At 47.3% G+C, this 22,416-nt stretch overlaps 1 protein-coding gene across 5 annotated transcripts in view; it reads left to right on the top strand.

Annotated features, from left to right (window-relative positions):
- Nucleotides 1-22,416, top strand: part of ABCA4 (ATP binding cassette subfamily A member 4) — a 128,697-nt gene that overhangs the window by 80,364 nt on the left and 25,917 nt on the right. For 4 of the 5 annotated variants that reach the window (XM_036026444.1, XM_028511498.2, XM_036026442.1 and 1 more), the window contains 13 exons: nt 710-903; nt 2,327-2,411; nt 5,669-5,874; nt 6,646-6,694; nt 9,964-10,235; nt 10,895-11,019; nt 11,484-11,582; nt 12,419-12,605; nt 17,245-17,339; nt 18,842-18,874; nt 20,232-20,337; nt 20,459-20,533; nt 20,783-20,952. In XM_036026444.1, the coding sequence (XP_035882337.1) occupies nt 710-903; nt 2,327-2,411; nt 5,669-5,874; nt 6,646-6,694; nt 9,964-10,235; nt 10,895-11,019; nt 11,484-11,582; nt 12,419-12,605; nt 17,245-17,339; nt 18,842-18,874; nt 20,232-20,337; nt 20,459-20,533; nt 20,783-20,952 (1,696 nt within the window). The remainder of the gene's footprint in view (nt 1-709; nt 904-2,326; nt 2,412-5,668; nt 5,875-6,645; nt 6,695-9,963; nt 10,236-10,894; nt 11,020-11,483; nt 11,583-12,418; nt 12,606-17,244; nt 17,340-18,841; nt 18,875-20,231; nt 20,338-20,458; nt 20,534-20,782; nt 20,953-22,416) is intronic. The other variant, XM_036026443.1, reaches the window with a different exon arrangement.

Genomic DNA, 22,416 nt, shown 5'->3' with positions numbered 1-22,416 from the left:
CTCAAACAATGGGTGCAGCTCTAGGTGAAATTCCCCTTTGAGTAAGGGGACCCAAGTCCCCTGCAAACATCCCAAGAAGCTCCAGAGCTGTTGGATGATTGCCATTCAGGACCAGGGGGAAGGTGGTATGCCACTGTTCAGTGCTCCAGAAGACTGCTGCAGGTGGAAATTTGTCAAAATGGGACATTCCTTCTCTATCACGGCACCTTGCAACCAGTGGGTGCAGACCCAGAAGCAAGAGCAAGCAGAGCTGAGTGCCCATAAAAGGGATGGCATCGTTCAAACCTGTGATTGATTTGGCATCCTGGAATCCTCATTACCTTTTTTATAAAATGACATTTCCAGCTAGTGTAAGAGAGAGAGAGAGAGAGAGAGAGAGAGAAAGCACGCACGCTTCGCAGGGATGTAAATGCAATGCTTAATGACCCAGACGCTGTGTGCATAGAACTCTGTAGATGCTGACCAACAGTAACAAATGTGCCTCATGTACGATGATTTGCTTGAATCAGGCCCTGCGCCTGATGAGCAGTGCTTTACAACATGCAAGATGCTGTACAATGCTAACTGTTGTCCTGACTGTTCTAGTGCTCTGGACTCTGCTGCAGAATGCTTGTGTTTGGCCCCAGGGAGCAGGGAGGTCGCTGTGCATCCTCTCCCATGCACACTGGCGCAGGCCTGCCTGCTGAGCTCCCTGTCCCTGCCCTTGCAGGCAGGACCATCATCATGTCCACGCACCACATGGACGAGGCCGACCTCCTTGGGGACCGCATCGCCATCATTTCCCAGGGCAGGCTCTACTGCTCGGGCACCCCACTCTTCCTGAAGAGCTGCTTTGGCACTGGCTTCTACTTAACCGTGGTTCGCAAGATGAAAAACACCCAGAGCCAGAGATCAGGATGTGAGGTATGTGTCTGCCCCGGGAAAGAGCCTGTCCTGGGAGAGCGGTGGGAACACACAGCGCGGCACTGCCCTTCTGGACATGTCTACCCACATCAGGTTCTGGCCGTCAGAACTGCCCTCTTCGTTTCTGGGACCACTTGTAGATTTTGACAAACTGACATCCTGGATCCTCTTACAGCATACAGAGATGCTCTACCCTAAACAAAACGACTAGTGTTTTTTTTTTTTTTTTTACTTTTATTTTATTTTTATTTTTTAAAGATTTTATTTACGCCCTGGCTGGCATAGCTCAGTGGATTGAGCGTGGGCTGGGAACCAAAGTGTCCCAGGTTCTATTCCCAGCCAGGGTACATTCCTGGGTTGCAGGCCATAACCTCCAGCAACCGCACATTGATGTTTCTCTCTCTCTCTCTCTCTCTCTCTCCCTCCCTACCCTCTCTAAAAATTAAAAAAGTGAATAAAATCTTTAAAAAAAAAGATTTTATTTACTTATTTTGAGAGAGAGAGGAGGGGGGAGAGAAACATCAATGTGTTTTGCCCCTTGTGTGCCCTGCACTAGGGACCTGACTCACAACCCAGGCATTTGCCCTGACTGGGAATTGAACCAGCGACCCTTTGGTTCACAGGCCGGTGCTCAATCCCCTGAGCCACACCAGCTAGGGCTTTTCTTTGTTTTTATTGTTGACATTATTACAGATGTCCCCATTCCCCCTCTTCGGCCACCTCCACCCAGCCCCCAGGCCCCCTTCCCTCTGGCCATCACCACACTATTGTCTGTGAGCTGCGCATAGATGACCTGAGATTCTTATACTCCTGAATTCTAAACCACACATGTATGGCGCAACATGCAAGTTATGTCTTATTTTGCAAGGTTGTACTCTTTTAAGGACAGTAGTTGTTTAAGCTTCCTTTTTTCATTCCATTTATGTTCCCTAATTAAACCATAATTCCCCTTATAAACAAAAGCTAAGAAAAGACTTCCTTGGGAATTATAACCTAAAAATAATGAAGCAAAAAAAAAAAATACCGTCCAGCAGAGACCCCCCAGCATGTCAGGAGACCCAGGTTCAGGTGTGGGCCGCAGGTGGGCAAATCATGCCATCCCAGGCAAATGACTTGATTCTTTGTCATCGTTTTTTTTTTTCCCACAGAGAAAATGAAACTAATAATCTCTGATTTAGTTGATCTCTGACATAAGTGATGACAAGCCAGGGGATCCTTTGAGGTTCTGCTTACTCTCTGTGCCTGAGTCACAGGATAAAATCACATAACCACACCTTCACAATGCTCAGATGAAGTGATAGTTAAAACCATGCAGAAAAATGTGTTGACCACACTTGGTGGTTGAGAAATAAGGCATGGTGGTGACAACAGTCAACACCAGGCAGATGCCATCATTAATGTGGCTGATGTCCTTCTGTTGTAGGGGACCTGCAGCTGTGCATCTCAGGGTTTCTCCATCAGGTGTCCAGCCCCTGGAGATGAGATAACTTCAGAACAAGTCTTAGACGGTAAGGACTGGGACAGGCCACGTCTTGGTTCTTGTCTGGTGATCACATCTTGGTATTGTTGGGTGTGTTGCCTGCTGTCATGCATTTTAATGGGAGCAAAGAGAATATTTGGTGTACTTCTCAAGTCCATGGCATGCAATTGCTTCATTTTTTCTTTGAGCTTCTTTCTCTTCCTCCATTCCCCAAAGGATTTTAAAAGTCATGAGCCTAAGGGCCCTCTCCCTATAATGGGGATTCACTCTTTGTTCACTCCCTGCCCTTGCCCATAATCAAGCCTCCATTCCTGGGGGCGTCCTGCCCTGGCTCCAGGCCACATGCCCGAGTGCCCGGAGAGCTGGGCTTCTAAAGGTGGCAGGTGAAGCCCTCTGGTGGAACCACGGTGACACACAGCTCTCCTAATGACCTTCTCCAGAGTCAGATTGCACTGTGTAGATGCCATGTCTGTGGAAAATTGCACATCTCTTTTACACTCCTAATTTTTTCTTCAATTTATCAATTTTCCAGCAATTGTCCCTTGGATTAAGGTGCATTAAACCTCATAAGAGGTGCCTCCACCTCGAGGCTGATGCAGGAGAAAGGTTGTCACTGTAGAAGCACCCACCCCACAGGATCTGATCTTAGAAACACACTGTTTGCCAACAACTCTTTCCATTTCTCCACTATGCCCACCTCCTGCCCCTCCCCTGGGGTGTCTTTGCAGATGGAATCCCACACACCCCATATCCCCAAATAGGAGCAAAACTAAACCTATGGACTGACCCAGGTTAATGAAGGGGAAAAGTATCTGCTGATCAAAGAAAAAACAAAGTTTCTTATTTACCACAATTTGTTTTCTAAATCTGAAGAAATTATAAACTAACATTTGGTGAAACAAGAAAACTAGACAATGTTTCTGTACTAAGCTTAACATTTACGAGAAACTGCCCGGAGTCACCTCATATTTACTCGTTCACCCCCCTTTGCACTGATGGGACTCATGGTGACCACGCATGTGGTGAACATGCAGGTCCTGCTGGGTGACATCTGTCTGTCTGTCTCTAGCCAGCTCTGCTGTGGGCTCCTCCTGCTTTCTGAGGTTCCCTCCCAGGAGGAATCTTGGCGAACAAGTTGATAATTTTTAAAAATGAATACTAATTACTGTAGTGTACCAAAATCAAGTTGGAAAGAGAGCCTGCTGCCTAGGTGATTTAAAAAAATATTCCTTGATTTCTGAAGATCCCTTTTCTGTTACTAGAATAGGGATGCCGTGAGTGATCAGAAGCACAGTAAGCACTTATGCCAGATTCACTCCTCGGAAGGCTTTCCCCTCATGCACACCATGCACCACTCACTCACCCCACACCTCCCTGCCGTCCCGAAGGACCACTTCTGGAAAGGCTGACATGCACACATCTGAGACACAATTCCTGGGAATCCAGCAGCTTCAGGTTGGATTTCCTTCCTAACAGAACAATGAACGTGACCTCCTGAGAGCTGGTAGGGCAGAGCAGCTTCCTCATGCACGGAGCCCTCCAACCTCCGTATGAAGTCATCCCTGAACTAAGGACAATTGAGTCCGACTTGCAGATTTGCCATAAAACAAGCTTTTCAGTCCCGCTAGGCAGAAGGATTTGGGTTGAAAGCCATGAAACCCTCAGTGTGGGTCATTTCTGCAACAAAGAAAGAAAAGAGCCCACTGGGCATCCAGACCTGAGAGGACTGCTTGTGCAAATGCATGAGAGCTGGATCCTGGGTCCCCCAAACTCCTTTACCTTTGACCTGCCTCTCAAGATGATGGGCTAGATGACTGCTTCTTCAGATAAGTGCTTTACACTTTATAAAGTTAGATTTTTAATTTTAAAGTAGCACATTTGTAAACAAACCTCGATACTGATTGCGTGAGGATATCAGGTCAATACTTGATACTGGACATGCCCCCATATACCCTGCCTTCCACCCTCTAGTCCGTCTCCACAGCTTCCTGGCCCCTCCTGCATTTGCTGTGAGCTGGGTATTGAGCTGTGTGTGTTTGAGGAGGCAGGTGCACTTCCCAGGGGACAGATACAGTCCTGCAAAAAGTTAGACCAGCACAGGTGTGTGATTTAGGAAGGGGAGTGCTTGCCCAGCTTAGTTACCAGGTCTAGGTATATGTTGGGCAAGTCCCCTATAGCTTGGGCTAGACCAGGAAGATGGAATCAACTTTGACCCTCAGGCTTATGGTGAATAAGAATGAGCTACAGCCCTGACCAGTGTGGCTCAGCTGGTTGGAACATTGTCCCCAAAACTGAAAGGTCACAGGTTCAGTTCATGGTCAGGGCACATGCCTGGGTTGTGGATTTGATTCCTGGTCAAGGTGCATATGGTGATGTTTCTCTCACATCCGTGTTTCTTTCCATTCTCCCCACTCACCTTTTTTCCCCCCTCTCTAAAAAATTGGTAAGCATATCCTTGGGTGAGGAATAAAATAAAATAAAATAAAATAGTAGTAAAGTAAAATTAAATAAATAAATAAATAAATAAATAAAGCAACGATAATGACACGTGCTTTCTTACTCAAGATGCTGTTCATGATGACAACAGCAGCTAAGACTCATCTGCTCACCAAGCACATTGATCTAAGTTTCTTTTTTTTTTAATGTGGACTTCTTTTTATTTTAAGATTTTATTTATTTATTTTTAGAGAGAGAAGGGAGGGAGAAAGAGAGAGAGAGAGAGAAACATCAATGTGCGGTTGCTGGGGGTCATGGCCTGCAACCCAGGCATGTACCCTGACTGGGAATCAAACCTGCGACACTTTGGTTCACAGCCCATGCTCAATCCACTAAGCTACACCAGCCAGGTCTTGATCTAAGTTTCTTACATAGGTTAATTAACTCATCCAATCCTCACAAGTAACAATGAAGTCGATGCCATTAGTTTCCTCTCTGCACAGATGAAAGGACTAGGATATGACCTGCTCAGTGTTACGTAACTTGTGAGGGACAGAACATCTGATTGAACAAAGGCCGGGTAATGGCCCCTGCGGGCATTGCATGACCTCTCAAGTTTGCAGAGCTAGTTAGTGGGGGCACTTCTTTCCTCCTCCCCCTCCCTCTTAGTGCCCATCAGGAGGCCAACAAAGCTAAACGTGGACATCAAGGAGTGTTACTCCTCCAAAATTTACTCCTGAGGAACAAAGTGCCCCTTCCTCAAATGGCAACAAAGTGGGGACCTGGGCAAGCTCATAGCCTTCCAGGTTCAGGAAAACAGTTGCCCTCAGTATCTTTTTCTTGCCCTAGGAGATGTGAATGAGCTGACAGATATGGTTCGCCACCATGTTCCAGAGGCAAAGCTGGTGGAATGCATTGGTCAAGAACTGATCTTCCTTCTTCCGAATAAGAACTTCAAGCAGAGGGCATATGCCAGCCTTTTCAGAGAACTGGAGGAGTCGCTGGCTGACCTGGGTCTCAGTAGTTTTGGAATTTCTGACACTCCCCTGGAAGAGGTAAGGCAGAGATCACAGATACCAGAAGGTATGCAAAGTCTCACATTAGAGGGAAATTCTGGGAATGCAGAAAGCCATACATCCCCACCCAAGCACAGCAACTGTCTTCATTTTTCAGCACACTTCCTCCTGCCTTTGTCCATATGCACACATATTTTACGTGATTGTGGTCACCATGTGCATACAACCCTGTGTTTATAGAAGACTGTATTCTTAGATAAGGAGTCATAATGTATTTTCTTCCCATCGTGAAGCAATACTCAACAAAATTGATCTTGGCTTAAGCCCTGGCTAGGCAGTTCAGTTGGTTAGCGTGTTGTCCTGATATGTCAAGGTTGTAGGTTCAATTCTGAGTCAGGGCACATGCAAGAAGCAAACAATGGCCCTGGCTGGTGTGTCTCAGTGGATTGAGTGCCAGCTTGCAATCAAAAGGGTCTCCGGTTTGATTCCCAGTCAGGGCACATGCCTCGGTTGCGGGCCAGGTCCCCAGTGGGGGGCGTGTGAGAAGCAACCACAGATTAATGTTTCTCTCTCTTTCTCTCTCCCTTCCCCCCTCCTTAAAAATAAATAAATAAATAGAATCTTTTTTTAAAAAAGAAGAGGCAACCAATGAATGCCTAAATAAGTGGAAGGACTAATCAATGTTACTCTCTCTCCCTTCCCCTCTCTCTCCACAATCAATAAATAAGGTTTTAAAACATTGATCTTGGCTTAGATTTTTCTGACAGTGGAATGTCCAAACCAAATCCTCTCTTTTTTTACTCTTGACAGGTATTTCTGAAGGTCACAGAGGACTCTGATTCAGGACCTCTGTTCACTGGTATGGTGCCAAAGTTTACAGCTGTTTTCCTCACTGCCCCCCCCCCCACTCTATCTTGAAAATCTAAGGAAAAAGTCATGAAACACCAAAGTAGGCACACACTCTCCATAGTATTTGTCTGACATCTGAATTACATGGGTTTGCATTCTTCGTTCCTTTGAAGGGCAAAGAAAAGACAAATGGAGTTAGGTCTGGGTGGGAATGCTGGATGAATCAGGCCGGTAGCCTCCCTGCACCTGAGCCTCTCATCCCCTGCCAGGTCTCTCATTTCTGCCAGGTTGCCATCCTCATCTCCTCCTCTTATCTCTACCAGGCCTTTGATCGGCTCCTGTCTGCTCTAGTTGTACACTGCAGAGTCCTTGGCGATACTGATGACAGTAAAGACAACCCAGATGCTGGCTAGGATCCTCTGCCCCCTCTAAGACCACAATTCCAAACCCTCATTTAGCACCCTGTGGAGATTTGAAACTGTGGGGAATCATAATTCCTGAAAATTCTGGGGGCCTCTCTTTTATATATGTGAGCCTTGGCATCAGCAAGCCCTTTCCATGATTTCTACCATAACCCCTAAGCCTCACAAAGCATTCAAGTAGACATTACTGTGGAGGTTGGGGGTGGGGGGCAAAGGGGGGGGACAGACATGCAAGAGCAGTTACCTGCCACACTACACAGGCTACTTTTGATAGAAAAAGAACAATAGCATCCACCCACACTGACAAAATCTTCTTCTCCCTGGCCCCTCTCTCCCCTTCGTTGCCCTCTCCCCTGCACAGCTGTGTGGCAGTTCTCCTTTGCTGCCTTGGGCTCCTGCCACTGGTTACCTCCCTCCACATGGTGGAACATATCATGGTGTTTTCTCTATACAAAAACTGCTTCCTCCCTGTGGGGTTTCTGGAGCTAGTTGTTAAGGTGATATGGTTTCATCTTGCTCTGTAAGTGATCTCAGAAGTTTATTTATCAGCTATGCCCAGAACTTCCAACGGTCAAATTTTCCAGCCCAAATGTACACCAGGACCCAGGCAGGTCATGTAGTAGCTGAAAGAGGTGGACACCCTGGCAGACTGGGGAGTAAAGGGCAGGCCTCTGGAGGGGGTGGGAGCAGCTCCCCACAGGGCCCCAGGCTTGCTTTCCAGCTTGGCAGACACGGAAGTGGAATTCTCTTAGCTCAGCCAAAGTCAAAGACTTACATTAACCAAGACCAGAATGAAAATATGCTCATTTATAGCAGAAGCTATGTTGGATTCCAGAGTTGGGGCCTTTTGTCTGCAGAGAATAAGTTAGTCCCTCTCAGAAGAATAAATTACACATCAGAAGATTGGTCAGCCTGGGCACAGAATGGAATGTTCCAAAGAGGAAGTCGAGGAGAGAAGTTGAGAGGGAAACCTCTAAAATGAGCTCAGACCCGAGCTCCACAATTTGCTAACTGAGCAGTTTTGGGTAAATACCTGCTTCTTTGTACTTCAGTTTCCTCATCTGCAAGATAAGACTAGTAATGGTATCAACCTTCTAATGTTGTTGAGAGAATTAAATGAGTTCATACCTGCCAAGTCTTAACACAGTGTGCAGTTTCTGATTAACATTTAGCAGCACTCTGATCTCAACACTGACAAGTCATCTCTGACCTCAGACTTGTGTAGTGTAGCCCTCGGTACTTTGGAGGGCACGTGGCATCCAGTGTTTGTTTAACTGCCACCCGTCTCATGGACAGGCAAGGTAGGGATTAGTCTGTCTGTGGAAGCTGAGCTCACACCGATTGGATGACTTGCCTAAAGTCGCACAAGATTCTGAGTCTTGTTTTCTGGTTTTAGCTTTCAAATCTAGGACCCTCAATGCCAAACTCTCACTGCTTCCCATTTTTCAGATGACTACATAGCATTTGTTTTAGATTGGCTCCATTTTAGAGGACATTTTCAGATCTAGTTTGAAAAGTCTAAAGGAACCAGTAGCTTTGTCCATTGGAGACACGCTCTTCCTTGCATGGTACCAAGAAGGTCAGTGCCACTTCTGAAGGGGGTGGCACATAGCCAGTTAACACTAGAGGGCAGCAGAGCCAGGGACAACCTGCAATTCCAATTATGAACTTGGCTCTGGCTGGGAAAGTGGGCTTGGGGCTGGATGGGGCATCAGGAATAGACATGCAGAGAGGCAGCAGATGTCCAAAGAGAGGGGTGGCCACAGAACATGCCAAAACTGAGTCCAGATCAGGTGAAAAGAGACTGGAGAACTAGGACTCCAGCACCCCGAAGTCAACAAGCTTGGGAAAGTCCTTTCCATCCTGAGTAGCCAGGCCTGCTGCATTGCCGGTGTCTGAGAATGCTTAATAGGCGACCTTTGCACTGCCCTCAGCCTGGGGCACGCAAGGAGGGTGAAGAGAGCAGATGGGACCAACCAGAGGTCCTCCAGGCTCTCCCTTTATGTCTAACATGTTCTGCGAATGAACATTTGAACAATGACGATAAACTAAAGCTTCAATATGGCTGATAATTTATAATAGTTCATAAAGCACATTCACATGTGTTAGCTCATCTGACCTTTATGGCAATCCTGTAAAATGTCCTCATTCTCATTCTACAGAAGAGAAAACTCGAATTCAGGCCGGTTGAGCCACTCAGCCAAATTTATCTAGCAAGAGTCAGGGTTCAAGCCAGTTCTCCTGACTCCTAACTCATTGGTCTTTCCACCACCTCACAGTGGCCACTAAGATTTAGGAAGAACCAAGTCAACTCTGTCTTTTACATTTTTAAATTCACAGGTTACACACAAACACACTTTGTGTTAAAAAATTTTTCAAATAATACAGAAGGAGGCTAAAATCATCCTTCCAGCTTCATCCCTCACCTCGTATGCAGCTCCACTGCAGGGGTGACCTCTGTCAGCAGTCGATGGGCAATCCTCCAAACGTGTGTGTGTTACGTGTGTGTGTAGGAAATATCATGCTTCTTTGTATATGAGGTGTATGCTCTCTGACATAAACATAATCTCATTACACATATCATTCTGCTACTTAGTTACATGTTTCCAACCTCTCTCAGTGCATTTAGAGATCTCTCATTCCTTGTGACTACTATAGAGAATACTTAAGTGATTTCAGGTTATTCTGTCTATAAATCATTTACACTAAAAAATAGAATTTTTAAAAGTTTATTAACCTACCTGGTTTGAGATTTTGTTCTTTATTTAAATGAAGGGAAATATAATGCAATAAGAAAAAAATTGCATATGAGATCCGGACTTTGTGGGTGTTTTTCTAATTATTAATTCATTCTCAGGCAGCACTCAGCAGAAAAGAGAAACAATCAGCCTGCGACACCCCTGCTTGGGTCCTAGCAAGAAGGGTCCTAGCAAGGAGGTCATACAGACTCCCCAGGGCTCCCACAGTGACTCTGTGCAGCAGGCCCCTCCTGCTGAGGGTCGGCCTTCACCAGCGGAACAGGGTGGCCAGCTTAACACGGGAGCACGCCTCATCACCCAGCACGTGCAGGCACTGCTGGTCAAGCGATTCCACCATGCTGTCCGTAGCCACAAGGACTTCCTGGCCCAGGTACCGCTGTGGGCCTCTGGCCATGCTTGGTGGTCCCTGACTAGGGCCTGCCCGCCCTCTCCCTGCCTTTCCGGACCAGACAGGCTTGAACACAGGGGTTCAGGTGCAGCAGTGAGCACCCTCTTTGGGTTCTGTTGGCTGTATCTCCTCCTTGCCAAATTCTATTTTAATTCTTGGCTAACACAAAGCTTCTCTATAAGTATTCATCCTCACTAAGCAGAGAAATAGAATAATAGTGAGTGTATTAATATTGCTATCATGTTACAATAAAGGGGAAAGTCATGTTTTTCTTCATCTTTGCAATGACCCTACATATCAAGGTCATTGTCCTCTTTTTTCTTTGTATGTTTTTTATTCAGAAAAAGAAACACTGGTTCCCCTCTGGCTAAACTCTGGTTCCCCTCTGGCCCACTTCAGTGTACGGTGTCGGCCTACTCCAACCATTCTCGGTGGTTGCCAGAACACTGTCTTCTCCCACGAGCCTTGCCTTCACACATGCTGCCCAGAATGTTCCCCAGAAGCCTGACCTCCCGCCAGGGCCCAGTTATGAAGCAGCAGGATAAATGTTTAAAAATGAATGTATATGGCTGCGTGTGTGTTTGTGTGTCTTTTGCACACCACAGCCCACAGTCCATGTTGCCATGTTTATTTTCCCACAGATTGTGCTCCCAGCCACTTTTGTGTTTCTGGCTCTGATGCTTTCCATCATCGTCCCTCCTTTTGGGGAATATCCTGCTTTGACCCTTCACCCCTGGATGTATGGGCAGCAGTACACCTTCTTCAGGTGCGTAGGCTCATCACTGGAGGTCATCATTGGCCTCCATAGGGTGTGTGGCTCCTGGGTCACATGCTGCTTGGGCCCCCCATCCCCCGCTGCCCCGGGATAGTCACCAATGTGGCAGGGTGCTTGAGTTGCCATCAGAAAGGAAATCACCTGCCGCTTGGGAAAGGTGATTCCAAGTGGACAACCAGGATGGCCAGGAGTAAGGAAAGAGGAAGTACAGGTTAGGAGAGTGGCTGAAGCTTCACTGTTGCGGGGCCCAGATGTGATACGCCATCACTGGCTATGCTTGGGGGGCTGCCCTCGTCCCAGAAAACCTACGATCACCCCACACATCATCCTGTGCCCTGTGGACACACCTGGCATGTAGCAGCCACCCAGTAAAACATTGTCCAGTTGCATGTCGGCTGCTTCGTCCCTCTGTCCCAGTCATGTGCCCACTGAGTGAGCCCCCTCGCGTTGTCTAGCATGGACCAGCCGGGCAGCGAGCGGCTCGCAGCACTTGCAGACGTCCTCCTGAACAAGCCAGGCTTCGGCAACCGCTGCCTAAAGGAAGAGCGGCTCCCGTAAGTCCCTGAGCACCCCTGCCCCAGCGCCAACAGCTGCCCTGGGAGAGACGGGCACCGAGATGGCAGGGTGGGGTCGGCCCCGTCTCAGTCCTGCTCTGTGCTCCACGGGCGCAGCTGTCCGTGACCAGCGCTCACCCAGCTTCCCGTGCGCACCCACGTGCAAAGGCGCTCACTGCGTCTCTGGAAGCCTCTGCATCACCTGACAGTTCTTCATTTCTATAATTCCCGATATCAGAAGTTCCATACTACGTTATTTTATGCTTCCCACAACCTATTGAAAAGGAATCTGAACAAGCGAAGGAGGGAGATAGGGATTGTCGATTGTATAATCGGACCAAGAGTGACATTAATTATGTATGTAGCCAACTTTCAATTATTGCTACAAGTATACAGAAGGGAGTTTTAGAGGGCATTTGAAAACCACCAAAAATCCTGGCAGTTCAATACAATTTTAACTGCTTCTCTCATTTAGTCTTTTTCAGAGCTGTTGATAAGGACCAAACTAGACTAATTTCAAACTTCTCTTTTATTTGTCATCTCTCAACAGCTAGAGCCACCAGAAAAGAAAAAAGAGATAAAACTGTCCACAAACTAGATAATTATTCCCTGGCCCCACACTGAGTCAATTACAAAAAACAAAAACAAGAAACAAAAAACCCTAAGCTTGATTTTTCTTGAGCAGAAACTAACATCTAAGAGTGTAGACAGGAGTGCGTAGCTCTGAGGATGGGGAGGGAAGGCTAAGACGGATAAGGTTGGGCGCTGTTTCTCACTTCTGCAGATTTTTATCAACTTTGGAGCTGACTGTGAAATATTTTCTTGTCTTCCATGAGGGAGTTCCCCTGTGGAAACTCAACCCCCTGGAAGATTCCCTCTGTGTCGCCAAATGTCGCCCACCTGTTCCAGAAGCAGAAGTGGACCCCAGACCACCCCTCACCTTCCTGCAGATGCAGCACCAGGGAGAAGCTCACCATGCTCCCCGAGTGCCCTGAGGGTGCCGGGGGGCTCCCACCCCCTCAGGTACCACGGCCCTCCCAGGGAACCAGAGCCCTGCGTCTGCCTGAGACAGCTGGGGCTGGGGAAGATACCTTGTGGCCCCTCAGTTTCTGGCCAAATAGCATTTTAGAATGATGGTTGGGGGCAGGACTACGTAGGGTCCCCGGGCCTTCCCAGAGGGTCCCCGAGGGGCCCTGTCCGGCCACTTGGGGGACGTCACTGACCAAGAGCTCCATTTCCCACTGAACACTCCCTGTACACCCTAGTAAGAACGTGCCTTTTATCACTGAAAAACTACACATGTCATGCATGTTCACTGTGGAAAAATTAGAAAATACAGATAAGTCAGAAGGAAAACAATCATTCTATCACTTGGAAATAACCACCAGTAAATACCTTTCGGTTTTATCCAGTCAAACTGGATGATATTCAGAGCACTGTCTGGACACCCGCCATCTGCTCTTGCTTGCGGTATGAGCACACGCCCACATCCACGTGCGTCTGCATCATCGCTTCTGGCACCTGCGCACTGTCCCCGGTTGGGGTTTACTTTACTTAACTAGTCTCTCCTTGTTGGACCTGTCGGTTTTCAATTTATGTAACATTATAACCAATGTTGCAGTGTCCATTCAAATGCATATGTTTTTGCACACTTATTAACAATCTTAAGAAGGTTGCCATGTGCTGTGTAACTAACGTGCATGCGCGTGCGCACACACACACACACACACACAGCCAACAACAGCCTATGCTTTGCAGAGACATCGGCAACCTTGGCTCTGAGTAGCATCCTCTCTCGTATGGCGTGAACTCTAGAATGTATCACAGCGAACCTCTCCCGGGAGTTTCAGAGAAGTCTCACTCTGTCTCCGGTCGATAACAGCACCTCCCGGCTGACTTGAGCAGGGTGGGGCATTCGGTGGGCATCACCAGTGAGCTGCCAATGAGTGCATGACCCCCCGAGGGGCAGTGTGGTACAGTGGCAAGGGCACAGGCACTGGCATCAGAGAGCCACGGGTTGGTTCCTTGGCCTCTCTGAGCCTTAATACCCTCACCTATAAACTGGGGGTAACTGTGATTTATTCTATAGTGGTGTATGAGAAGTCAAGGAAACAATGTGGGTAAGGAAACTGGGTCACTCAGAACTACATTGAGCTGAATGAGGACAACCCTAAACGAACAGTGGATAAAATAAGACACACTGTGTTTCTCTCTCATGTGTAAGTTCATGCAGGTTCTCCATACTCCCTGTTTTATTTGCTCCTCTGTGGTAAAGAGGCCTCAGCCTCACTGGCCCAGGTGGCAGAATCTACTTTCCAGGCAGCAGAGTGGAAGAGAGGATGGATAAAAAGTGAGGGCCAAGTGTGCAAATGATGCAGACACCAGCCCGCAGTGTCCACGTCATTATGGATGAAATGAGACATTCTCTCGGACTACAGAGTCCAGTGGAGGAAAAGGGACAGCATGGCTTTTCTCTCAAGGGGAGCAAAAGTCACAGCCTCCGCCATGACAGGCCTCTATTGGGTTTTCTTCACCCATTACATGATGATCCTCATTTACTATGCAGAGGTTCGCTTTAGGTGTTACAGAAAACAAAGGAGTCAATGCTGCTAATCACATCACAGAAGAGGGATATTGCAAATGAAGAGGCAAAAGTGGTGAACCAGTTACACTCATCCTTGGAAGGTTTAGCATGGATTTTAGGAAGTTACTTTGCAGTAAATGTCCTCAATTCAGGGTGAGGGAGTTTTAGCAAAAAACAACACTCATAGTGGCCTAGGCACATTGCAGGCCTGATTCCCCATGGGAGAACCTATCCGTGGGCATGGGTCCTGTGCATCTCCCAGTGGGAGCTGGGCCCATGCCAGGCAGAATGGTCTCCTACATGCAAATTCACTGTCTTCTAGGGAGAGTTCGAGAAGCTGCCACACAGCACTTTCTCTCACACATCATTGGCCAGAATCAGAAGTCAAGGGAGCCTGGGAACTATAGTCTCTAATCCGGGTGGCCTTGCACCAAACACAAAAGTCTGTTAGGATGGCACATGGTGGAAGGGCTAGAGAAGGTAGTGAGGCGAGACTAAATTTTGCCACATCATCAATCAAAGTTGCTGGCTTGTAAATGATGTGCTGTTTATGAGCATCTTGTCTTTCTCTTTTTTTATATGCTAAAAGTGTATGCCTTTATACTTCTCAAGCAATATATTTTTCCCCTTGAATCATAACTCAGCCACTTCAGCATCACAGGGATCCCCAAAGAGGAACTCAGGGAGTTTGTCCCAATTCTCTGTTCCCTGAGAGAAAGCAGTACTTCTGCTGGGTTTGCCGAGGGCCCCTCTGACTCCTTCTGCCCTGATGTATGTATGCAGCACTGGGACCACAAGTTCCCATGCCGGGCTCTTGCCCATGGCCGGGACAGAAGGCCAAGAGTGGCTACGTGGAGATTCATTTCACCAGTGAATCCTAACTTCAAGGCTGCTTGTCTAGCTTATAGAAACTTACTTTCAGTGGTTAGTCCTTGATCCCTGGGGGAAAATTTAACAGGGCCACTATGGCCAAAGCCCTGGAAACAGACAAATCGGCTCCTGTGATTGTTCTTTCACTCCTGTATTTCCTCATGATCATTCATGTCTCTCCTGGGAGCAAAATTGAACATCATCAGTCTGTACAGGAGCTACCTCCTCTCTCTCTCTCCCCAGCTCTCTCCCTTTCTCGCTCTCGCTTTCTCACACACACATACATGCACACACACACACACTCTCCCTCTCTTATGTTTATACCTAGTCACTCACACTCTCCAATTCAGCCTAGAATTAAGCCAGAGGTACAGGTGCAGGCTTGGCATAGAGATAGTAAATTGCCGTCATCTGGAAAACAGGATGGGGGATGCAGTCTCCTACAGGGACGCACCTGTTCCCACATTCTTTACGTGGTGGTGGGTCCTGAGGTGGGAGTGTTCCATCCCTGACTTCTAGACACATAGAGTTAAAGTTACAGGAGTATTTTCATTTAATAGACGTTTTTGAAAACAATTCATAAACTTCCCAGGCACCAGCAACTGTTCCAGCCTAGACTGCACCTGGGTAGTTTGGCAGTTCCCCTGGGTGCCAGTCTCAGCTTGAGAAGCAGGGTGATGGAGTGAAAAGAGTGAGGGCTGTGGAGTCAGACAGACCTAGGTTCAAATCATAGGTCAACCCCCTGCAAGTTTTGCAACCTGGTGCGAGTTAGCGAACCTTTCTGAACCTCACCTTCTCTGTCTGCAAATTAAAGTAATAATTCCTCTCTCATGAGGGTACGAGGGTTGAGGAATATATTATAATGTATGTGGAGCATTCCACACAGTGCGCAGCACACAGTGTTCTGCAGGTGCTAGTTCTCCAGCACTAGAGAGAGGGACTGAAGAAGGAAGTACAATAAAGTGGGAAAGCGGGAAGAGGAGACAGAAAGTGTATAAAAATGAGAAGGACAGTGTGTGATGATGGTGGTTTTAAAGCCACCAAAAATTCCCTCAGCTACCTTTGGATGACACCCTTGACACCCAAGGTTTGTGACTGACCTGAAACTAAACATTATTTATTCCCAAATTTAAGGTAATACTGCCACCTGGTGACCAAACCCATGCTCTTTAGAATTCTCCAGAATAAACTAGCTTCCGGTCTTGGATGTATTTGGAAGGTGATTTGTAAATTGTAAGGTGCTGTTTGAATTCTTTCACTCCTGTCACATATTCATTATTTCAACTATATGCCAGGTACTGTTCTGGGTGTTGGGGACACAGCAGCTAACTAGTCAGCGAAAATTCCAACTCTCATTGAATTTGTAACATGTAGGGGTGTAACAGACAAAAACAAGTAAGCAGGTCAATTGGAAAGAAAATTCTGGGTGGAGACGAAGACGTGAAGACTGCACAACACTGTGTTATGATCCAGGATGACTGGAACTAGAACATACCTCACTGAGGAATAAAACCGGGGCTGAGATGTGAATGGTGATGAGCCAGCTCTGTGAGGTGTCCAGGCCAGGCACCAGGCACAGGGAACTGGCAAGTGCATGGCTACTATAGGGCGAGAGGTGAGCGTGTGAGAAGCAGGCAGAATAGGTGGGGAGGATGAGGAGGAATGGGAGAGTGGCAGCAGGTGGGCTCAGAAGGCAAGGCGGGGCCAGCTCACCTGGGCTGCGCCAGCCTTGGTAATGAATTTGGATCAGATCCCAGGGTTTATTTGGAGTGTGGTAAGCCAGGTGACTAGAGTATTTGATTTACATTTTTAAAGTTCAGTCTGGCTGCTGGGTGGAGAATGGATTGTGGAGGGCCAAAGGTGGAATTAGGGAGACCAGTTTGGAAGCTTTGGTAGCAGCCCAGGTGAAATGTAGGTAGGGGCTTGGGCTGGGGTGGTAGTAGTGGAAATGGAGAGATGCAGATGTATCAGAGATTTATTTGGGAGCTAGAGCTATCCTATCATATCAATGAATTGCAGAAAAGAGAGGGATCAAGGATGACTCCCGTATCATTTATGTGGCAACTAGGGAGATGCCAATGCTTCACTCAGTAGCTTTGTTTCCCAGCAGCTGAGTTCATAAATAACTTTCGGTGAAGAACAAGCAGCTTCACAAACTGGAAAGTCTCAAATTCCAAAGTAATTAACACTAATGTCTCATTGCCTCAGAGAGTGCAGAGCAGCACCGAAATCCTACAAGACCTTACAGACCGGAACATCTCCGACTTCCTCGTGAAAACGTATCCTGCGCTAATACGAAGCAGGTAAAAGGGCCCTTAATGCTTTTCATCCTGGGTCCCTATAGAATCTAGTAACAAAGGATGGAAGATAACTTACTGTCATGATTTATCAACAATTGGGGCAGTGGAATTTTTTTCTTTTTCCTAATTTGAGGGCCTCATCCAACAGAAAAGGCGATTGAGAATATGCAAGTAAAATGCAACTTAAGTTTAATTTTGCTTTTGTTTTGTTCAGATTATGCAGTCTTAAAGATTAACCTGTATACTATTAAGAGTAAAATTTAACAGTATAGAATTTGTCTAATAATGCAGCCTCCTATTTTAACTAGTTAAGAAAGAGAGACCAAGTTTGGAGACAGGGATAAACGAGAATAAAGGGGGAAAGGTAGAGGAAAAAGAAACGAGATGGAAGAATAAGAAGTAAAAAGCAGAAAGGAAAAAATTTAGACCAAGAGGGGACAGAGGCAACAGCAGTGTCCAAGTGAGCCCACGGGCTGGCTGCCGGGTTAACTGCACCTGCCACACTGACAGAAAATGACCACCTGTGGTGCTGCCCTTTAACGTGCAGGGAACTCTTTGGTGACTGTCTATTGCTCCCAGCTCTGCAGCCCTTCCCACAGCCCCAGCGGGGAGGGACTGGCTCTGCAGCCCCTGTGAGAGCAAGCGTTTGAACAAGAGCATACTACCAAGAGAGCATCATAGGGAACCCTGATCCAGGCCCTGTATACTCTGGGGCTAAAATAAAACAACTGTCTAATTTTAGTAGTACTTTCAGTTGCTTCCCCTACCAGAGCCATGCACAAAAAAATAAATGGGTTCAATTAACTAGAACACACTGCAGGTGGTGAAAGCAGCTGCCGAGAAGGCAGGAAACAAACAGAGAATGCCAACCAAGCCCAAAAATAAAAGCAGAGTGCATGGAATTTATGCAATAATGGAATAAACAACAACCATCCCAGACTTTATTCTCAGCAGCAAGGTTGCAATACGGAACCTTGGATTTTGTGCTTGATGACAATGATAGTTCGTGGGCCTGACCTGTGAGCTCTACAGTTGGCATTTTGTTGTCTTCTATCTTGTCATTTTACCCTTGACTGGCTGGAAGTCAGTCTCTGAACTTTGGGCTTGAAGTAAGTCGGAACTTGCCCCAGGTGTGCAGGTGGTTATGAGGGCCTTATTTGTGCAGGTGGGAGAGGGGAGGGCTGCAGACTTCACTCCACACTGGTACGATAGTTGCCACGTTATCTGGTTCCAGATGGTCTGACAAATGACCTGACGACAGGGCCACCCAGAAAGCCCAGCATGTGGGATGTGACTTGAAGAGCCGGCAGTGGAAAACAGCAGTGCTTTTTCTGCCTGTGTATTCGGCTGGGCTCCTAGGCAGAGATTTACATGTTGCTTGAATATCAGGAAATGCAAAAATGCCCCTGAAAACTGGGACACCCCAGTGAGTGTCTGGGGAGGAAAGTTAACTCCCCTGTCTTGCCTGTAGTATATTCATTGTATGATTTTTTTTTCACTTTTAGCTTAAAGAACAAATTCTGGGTCAACGAACAGAGGTAAGAAACTATTTTTATAAGACATTAAAATCTCAAATTGATTTAAAATACTCCCATATAAACAGAGCCACACCTCAAAGCCCTGGAGATAGAATGTCCTGTATGTGCTCAGGAAGCCACACATCATGTCCTGAAGGATGTGTGGCTGGAGACACCCTGGATCCAGAAGATGCCCCGTGTCATAGGTCTCCTCAAAGGACATAGATGGGAAGTGACATTCCTGGAAGACTTGGTCCAGAGCATTCTCACTCAAGGGAGGTTCTACAAGCTCCAAGGGAATAATAGTTCACAACACTAATGAGAGGACAGGGGACCTAAGCCCTGGCACTTCTTGGCCTCTTCTTTTAAGCCTTAGGGAGTCTGGCCCAGCCCTACACTCACCTCATGCCCGAGGCATCTGGAGACTCAAATGATTCCAGAGGTTTGGAGAATCCTCCAGCGATATTCCAGGAGTGAGCTGGCCTCCCAGTCTCCCTCAGAAGCAGGCCTCTAGAATGAATGCAGAGCTGATACTGACTTGATTCTAAACCATAAAAGTGAAATCCAGCTCTTGGAATTGCTCCCTAGAGGGAAGTATGGATCCTCAGCTGAAGCAGAGAGTTGGGGGTAGGGGGAATGCAATTTGAGTCCCTGAGAAATAAAGTTCAGCAAATTAATTTTGTTGATCCTACCATTGAAAGGTTTTAAGCCAGAGCAACAAGCCCAGATCTGTGTTTGGGCAGGATCACGGAGCCTCCCAGAGCAGTGTGGAAGATGGTCGGGGGTCGGAAAGCCCCAAGGCTAGGGTCTCAGTTCAGGAGCTGGAGCTTGAATGGAGGCAAGACCATGAGGGGCTGCCCCAGGGCGGGCGGGGCTGAGCGGCCCAGGTCGGGCACAGGAAGGCCGATACCGATTGGGTTAAGGGGAGTCCAGGGCTGTCAGAAGTACAGGCAAAGCACAGAAGTGGCACAGGGGAGGAATCAGGGCTGGGATGGGGGCACAGTCAGGGAGGACTTCAAAGAGAGGATGACGTAAGTTGAGGAGCAGGAGTGGCCTGATGCTCGAGAAAGGGAAAGGTGCCCTTGGGAAGCTGGCAGCCCTGCGGAGGTGTGGGTTGCCTGAGGAAGTGGGGAGGGGCTGGCTGGAGGAGGACAAAGGGGGAAGTTTGTGACAACTTTAACCAATAAAATATAATTTAAGAAAAAGAGAAAGTAAAACAAGGTTGGTTTGTAAAGTAGAGCCCTGTTGCTCACTAGTGCAGACAATTTCCCCCAAAGTACACATTTCCCTGCAGAAACTGTGAGAGCCACTGGCAAGCACGAGGCACCGTGGACATGGGTCGTGGCACTTATCTGAGGCCATCTTGTTCCCTTGTCAGATACGGAGGGATTTCCATCGGAGGGAAGCTCCCGGTTCTCCCCATCACTGGGGAAGCGCTTGTGGAATTTCTGAGTGACCTTGGCCAGATAATGAATGTGAGCGGGGTATGTAAACAGCCTGGAGATTTGGATAGGCCTTTCAATGCCGGCTGAAACAGAAATTATCATGACTGCTAAGAATGCAAATTAAAATCCTCTTGCTTGTTCATTAATTATGGTTTTCTAGGGCCCTATCACCAGAGAGGCTTCTAAAGAAATTCCTGCTTTCCTTAAACATCTAGAAACTGAAGACAACCTTAAGGTACTGACTGGCCCTGTGTAGTCTGCCCTAGAGCTGAAAAATCACGTGAGTTGGTTATTTTTATTTTCCCAGATTAATTAAATTCCATCGCATCTGTTGAAATCTAGCTCGGAATGTCTTCCGGCTGCCAAACCCTTCCTCCTCCTCACATTCCTTTTCCTGCGGCTCATTTTTTCTTGAAACAGCTGTTGTTATCTCGGGCCGGTGCAGCGCCCGGCACGGCCTCACGGAGCCCCTCCCGCCCTCCAGGTGTGGTTTAACAACAAAGGCTGGCACGCTGCGGTCAGCTTCCTCAACGTGGCCCACAATGCCATCCTGAGAGCCAGCCTGCACCGGGACAAGAACCCGGAGGAGTATGGCATCACCGTCATCAGCCAGCCCCTGAACCTGACCAAGGAGCAGCTCTCCGAGATCACCGTGTAAGCCGCCCGCGGCCCCACCCTCACGACTTCCCGTCAGCCTCTCCTCTCGTTTGGGACCCGAGAGGACTCTCACTAACGGAGCCCCGGGGCTGGATGGCAAGGCTGGATGGCGAGGCTGTTTAACCAGGCAGGCACAAACACTTGCCACGCTCTGTGCACCACACTGCGTGGCCAGTCTTTCTCCTCGTATTTATTAGGGAAGTGAGTGTGTGTTTGGTTCCACTCCCTTTTGGCTCTTGATAAGAAGCTTCTCCCGGAGCTCACATAAACATTCTCCACGCCAATGTGTACAGTGGCCAACGTGTACAGTGACCGCTGGGAACTGGGAAGGTTCACTAAACCTTTCATCTCCCTGGCAGCGATTGTCTCAGATTCCGGTGACTCCATCTGATGGTCAGGCTGTGGAGATGGCGACAGAACCTTGCCTTCCTCAAGCTTCAGCTCTTACTGCACAGCTTCAGGAATAAAAACATCCATCTTGTGCAGCTTGTAGTATGTTTTTAGCCTTAGTGAGGGCAAACTCCTTCTGATAAGCTGTAGGGTCCTTGTTTTCCTATCCCCGTATACTGAGTGTCCTGAACACGGGCCCTCAGCATGCCGAGTGTCCCTGGCTGACAGACGGCCTTGGGGCCCTCCGCCGGGGACAGCAGTCTGTGCCGCGTTTGTTCTCACTCAGCCCTGCCACGTCTCCTGTGTCTGAAATAGGAAATGGAAGTCGTCTGTGATTACAAAATGGTTTATGTTCATTAAATAAAAGAACATAGAGGTTTAAGAACTTATTATCTATAACCCTACACAGTTTAGGGTATTTCCTCAAAGCATTTTTGTGCATTTCCCTTTTAGTCATTTGTTCTACTCTTCCTGCATGTGTGGGTCACACTATTTCCAATTTTATAAGGACACTGACAAGCACATGTGGCACCTTTGTGGGAATTGAAGGTGCTTCTTTCTCTCGGTGGGCATTGTCCCCAGCAGGGGGTCATGGCTTGGATGTGAAGGTCAGGTTGGGTTTCAGCCCACTCTTGGCCCCTGAGCCAGATGCCTTCACTTGACCCTGGAAAGGGCGAAGAGAGACAAGCCCTGTATACTCGGTCCATCCTCTTTTCCCTTAAACTTATCGTCATGAACATTTTCTCGTGCTACGATGTGTTTCACGTTCTAACAAGATAATTTACATCTTCTAACAAAAGAAATAAATTTCACAGGCCATATGACTATCTACCTAAAAAACTGAAAGAATCTATAGGCAAATTATTAGAACTGATAAGAGCATTGTAATATATGACATTAATATAAAACCCCATTTCTATAGCCATCAATAAGTAATTTGAATATGTAATGAAGAGAAAGTTCATCTAGACTTTCATATTAAAATGGAACAATATTCAACATTAACATGGAACAGAAAACCCAAGAATATCCACTTAACTTTGACCCACTTTAAGACGATTGAATGAAATG

The sequence above is a fragment of the Phyllostomus discolor genome, chromosome 5, assembly GCF_004126475.2.
Source record: "Phyllostomus discolor isolate MPI-MPIP mPhyDis1 chromosome 5, mPhyDis1.pri.v3, whole genome shotgun sequence".
Classification (NCBI taxonomy): Eukaryota; Metazoa; Chordata; class Mammalia; order Chiroptera; family Phyllostomidae; genus Phyllostomus; species Phyllostomus discolor.
This window is presented reverse-complemented; position numbering and strand designations above follow the sequence as displayed.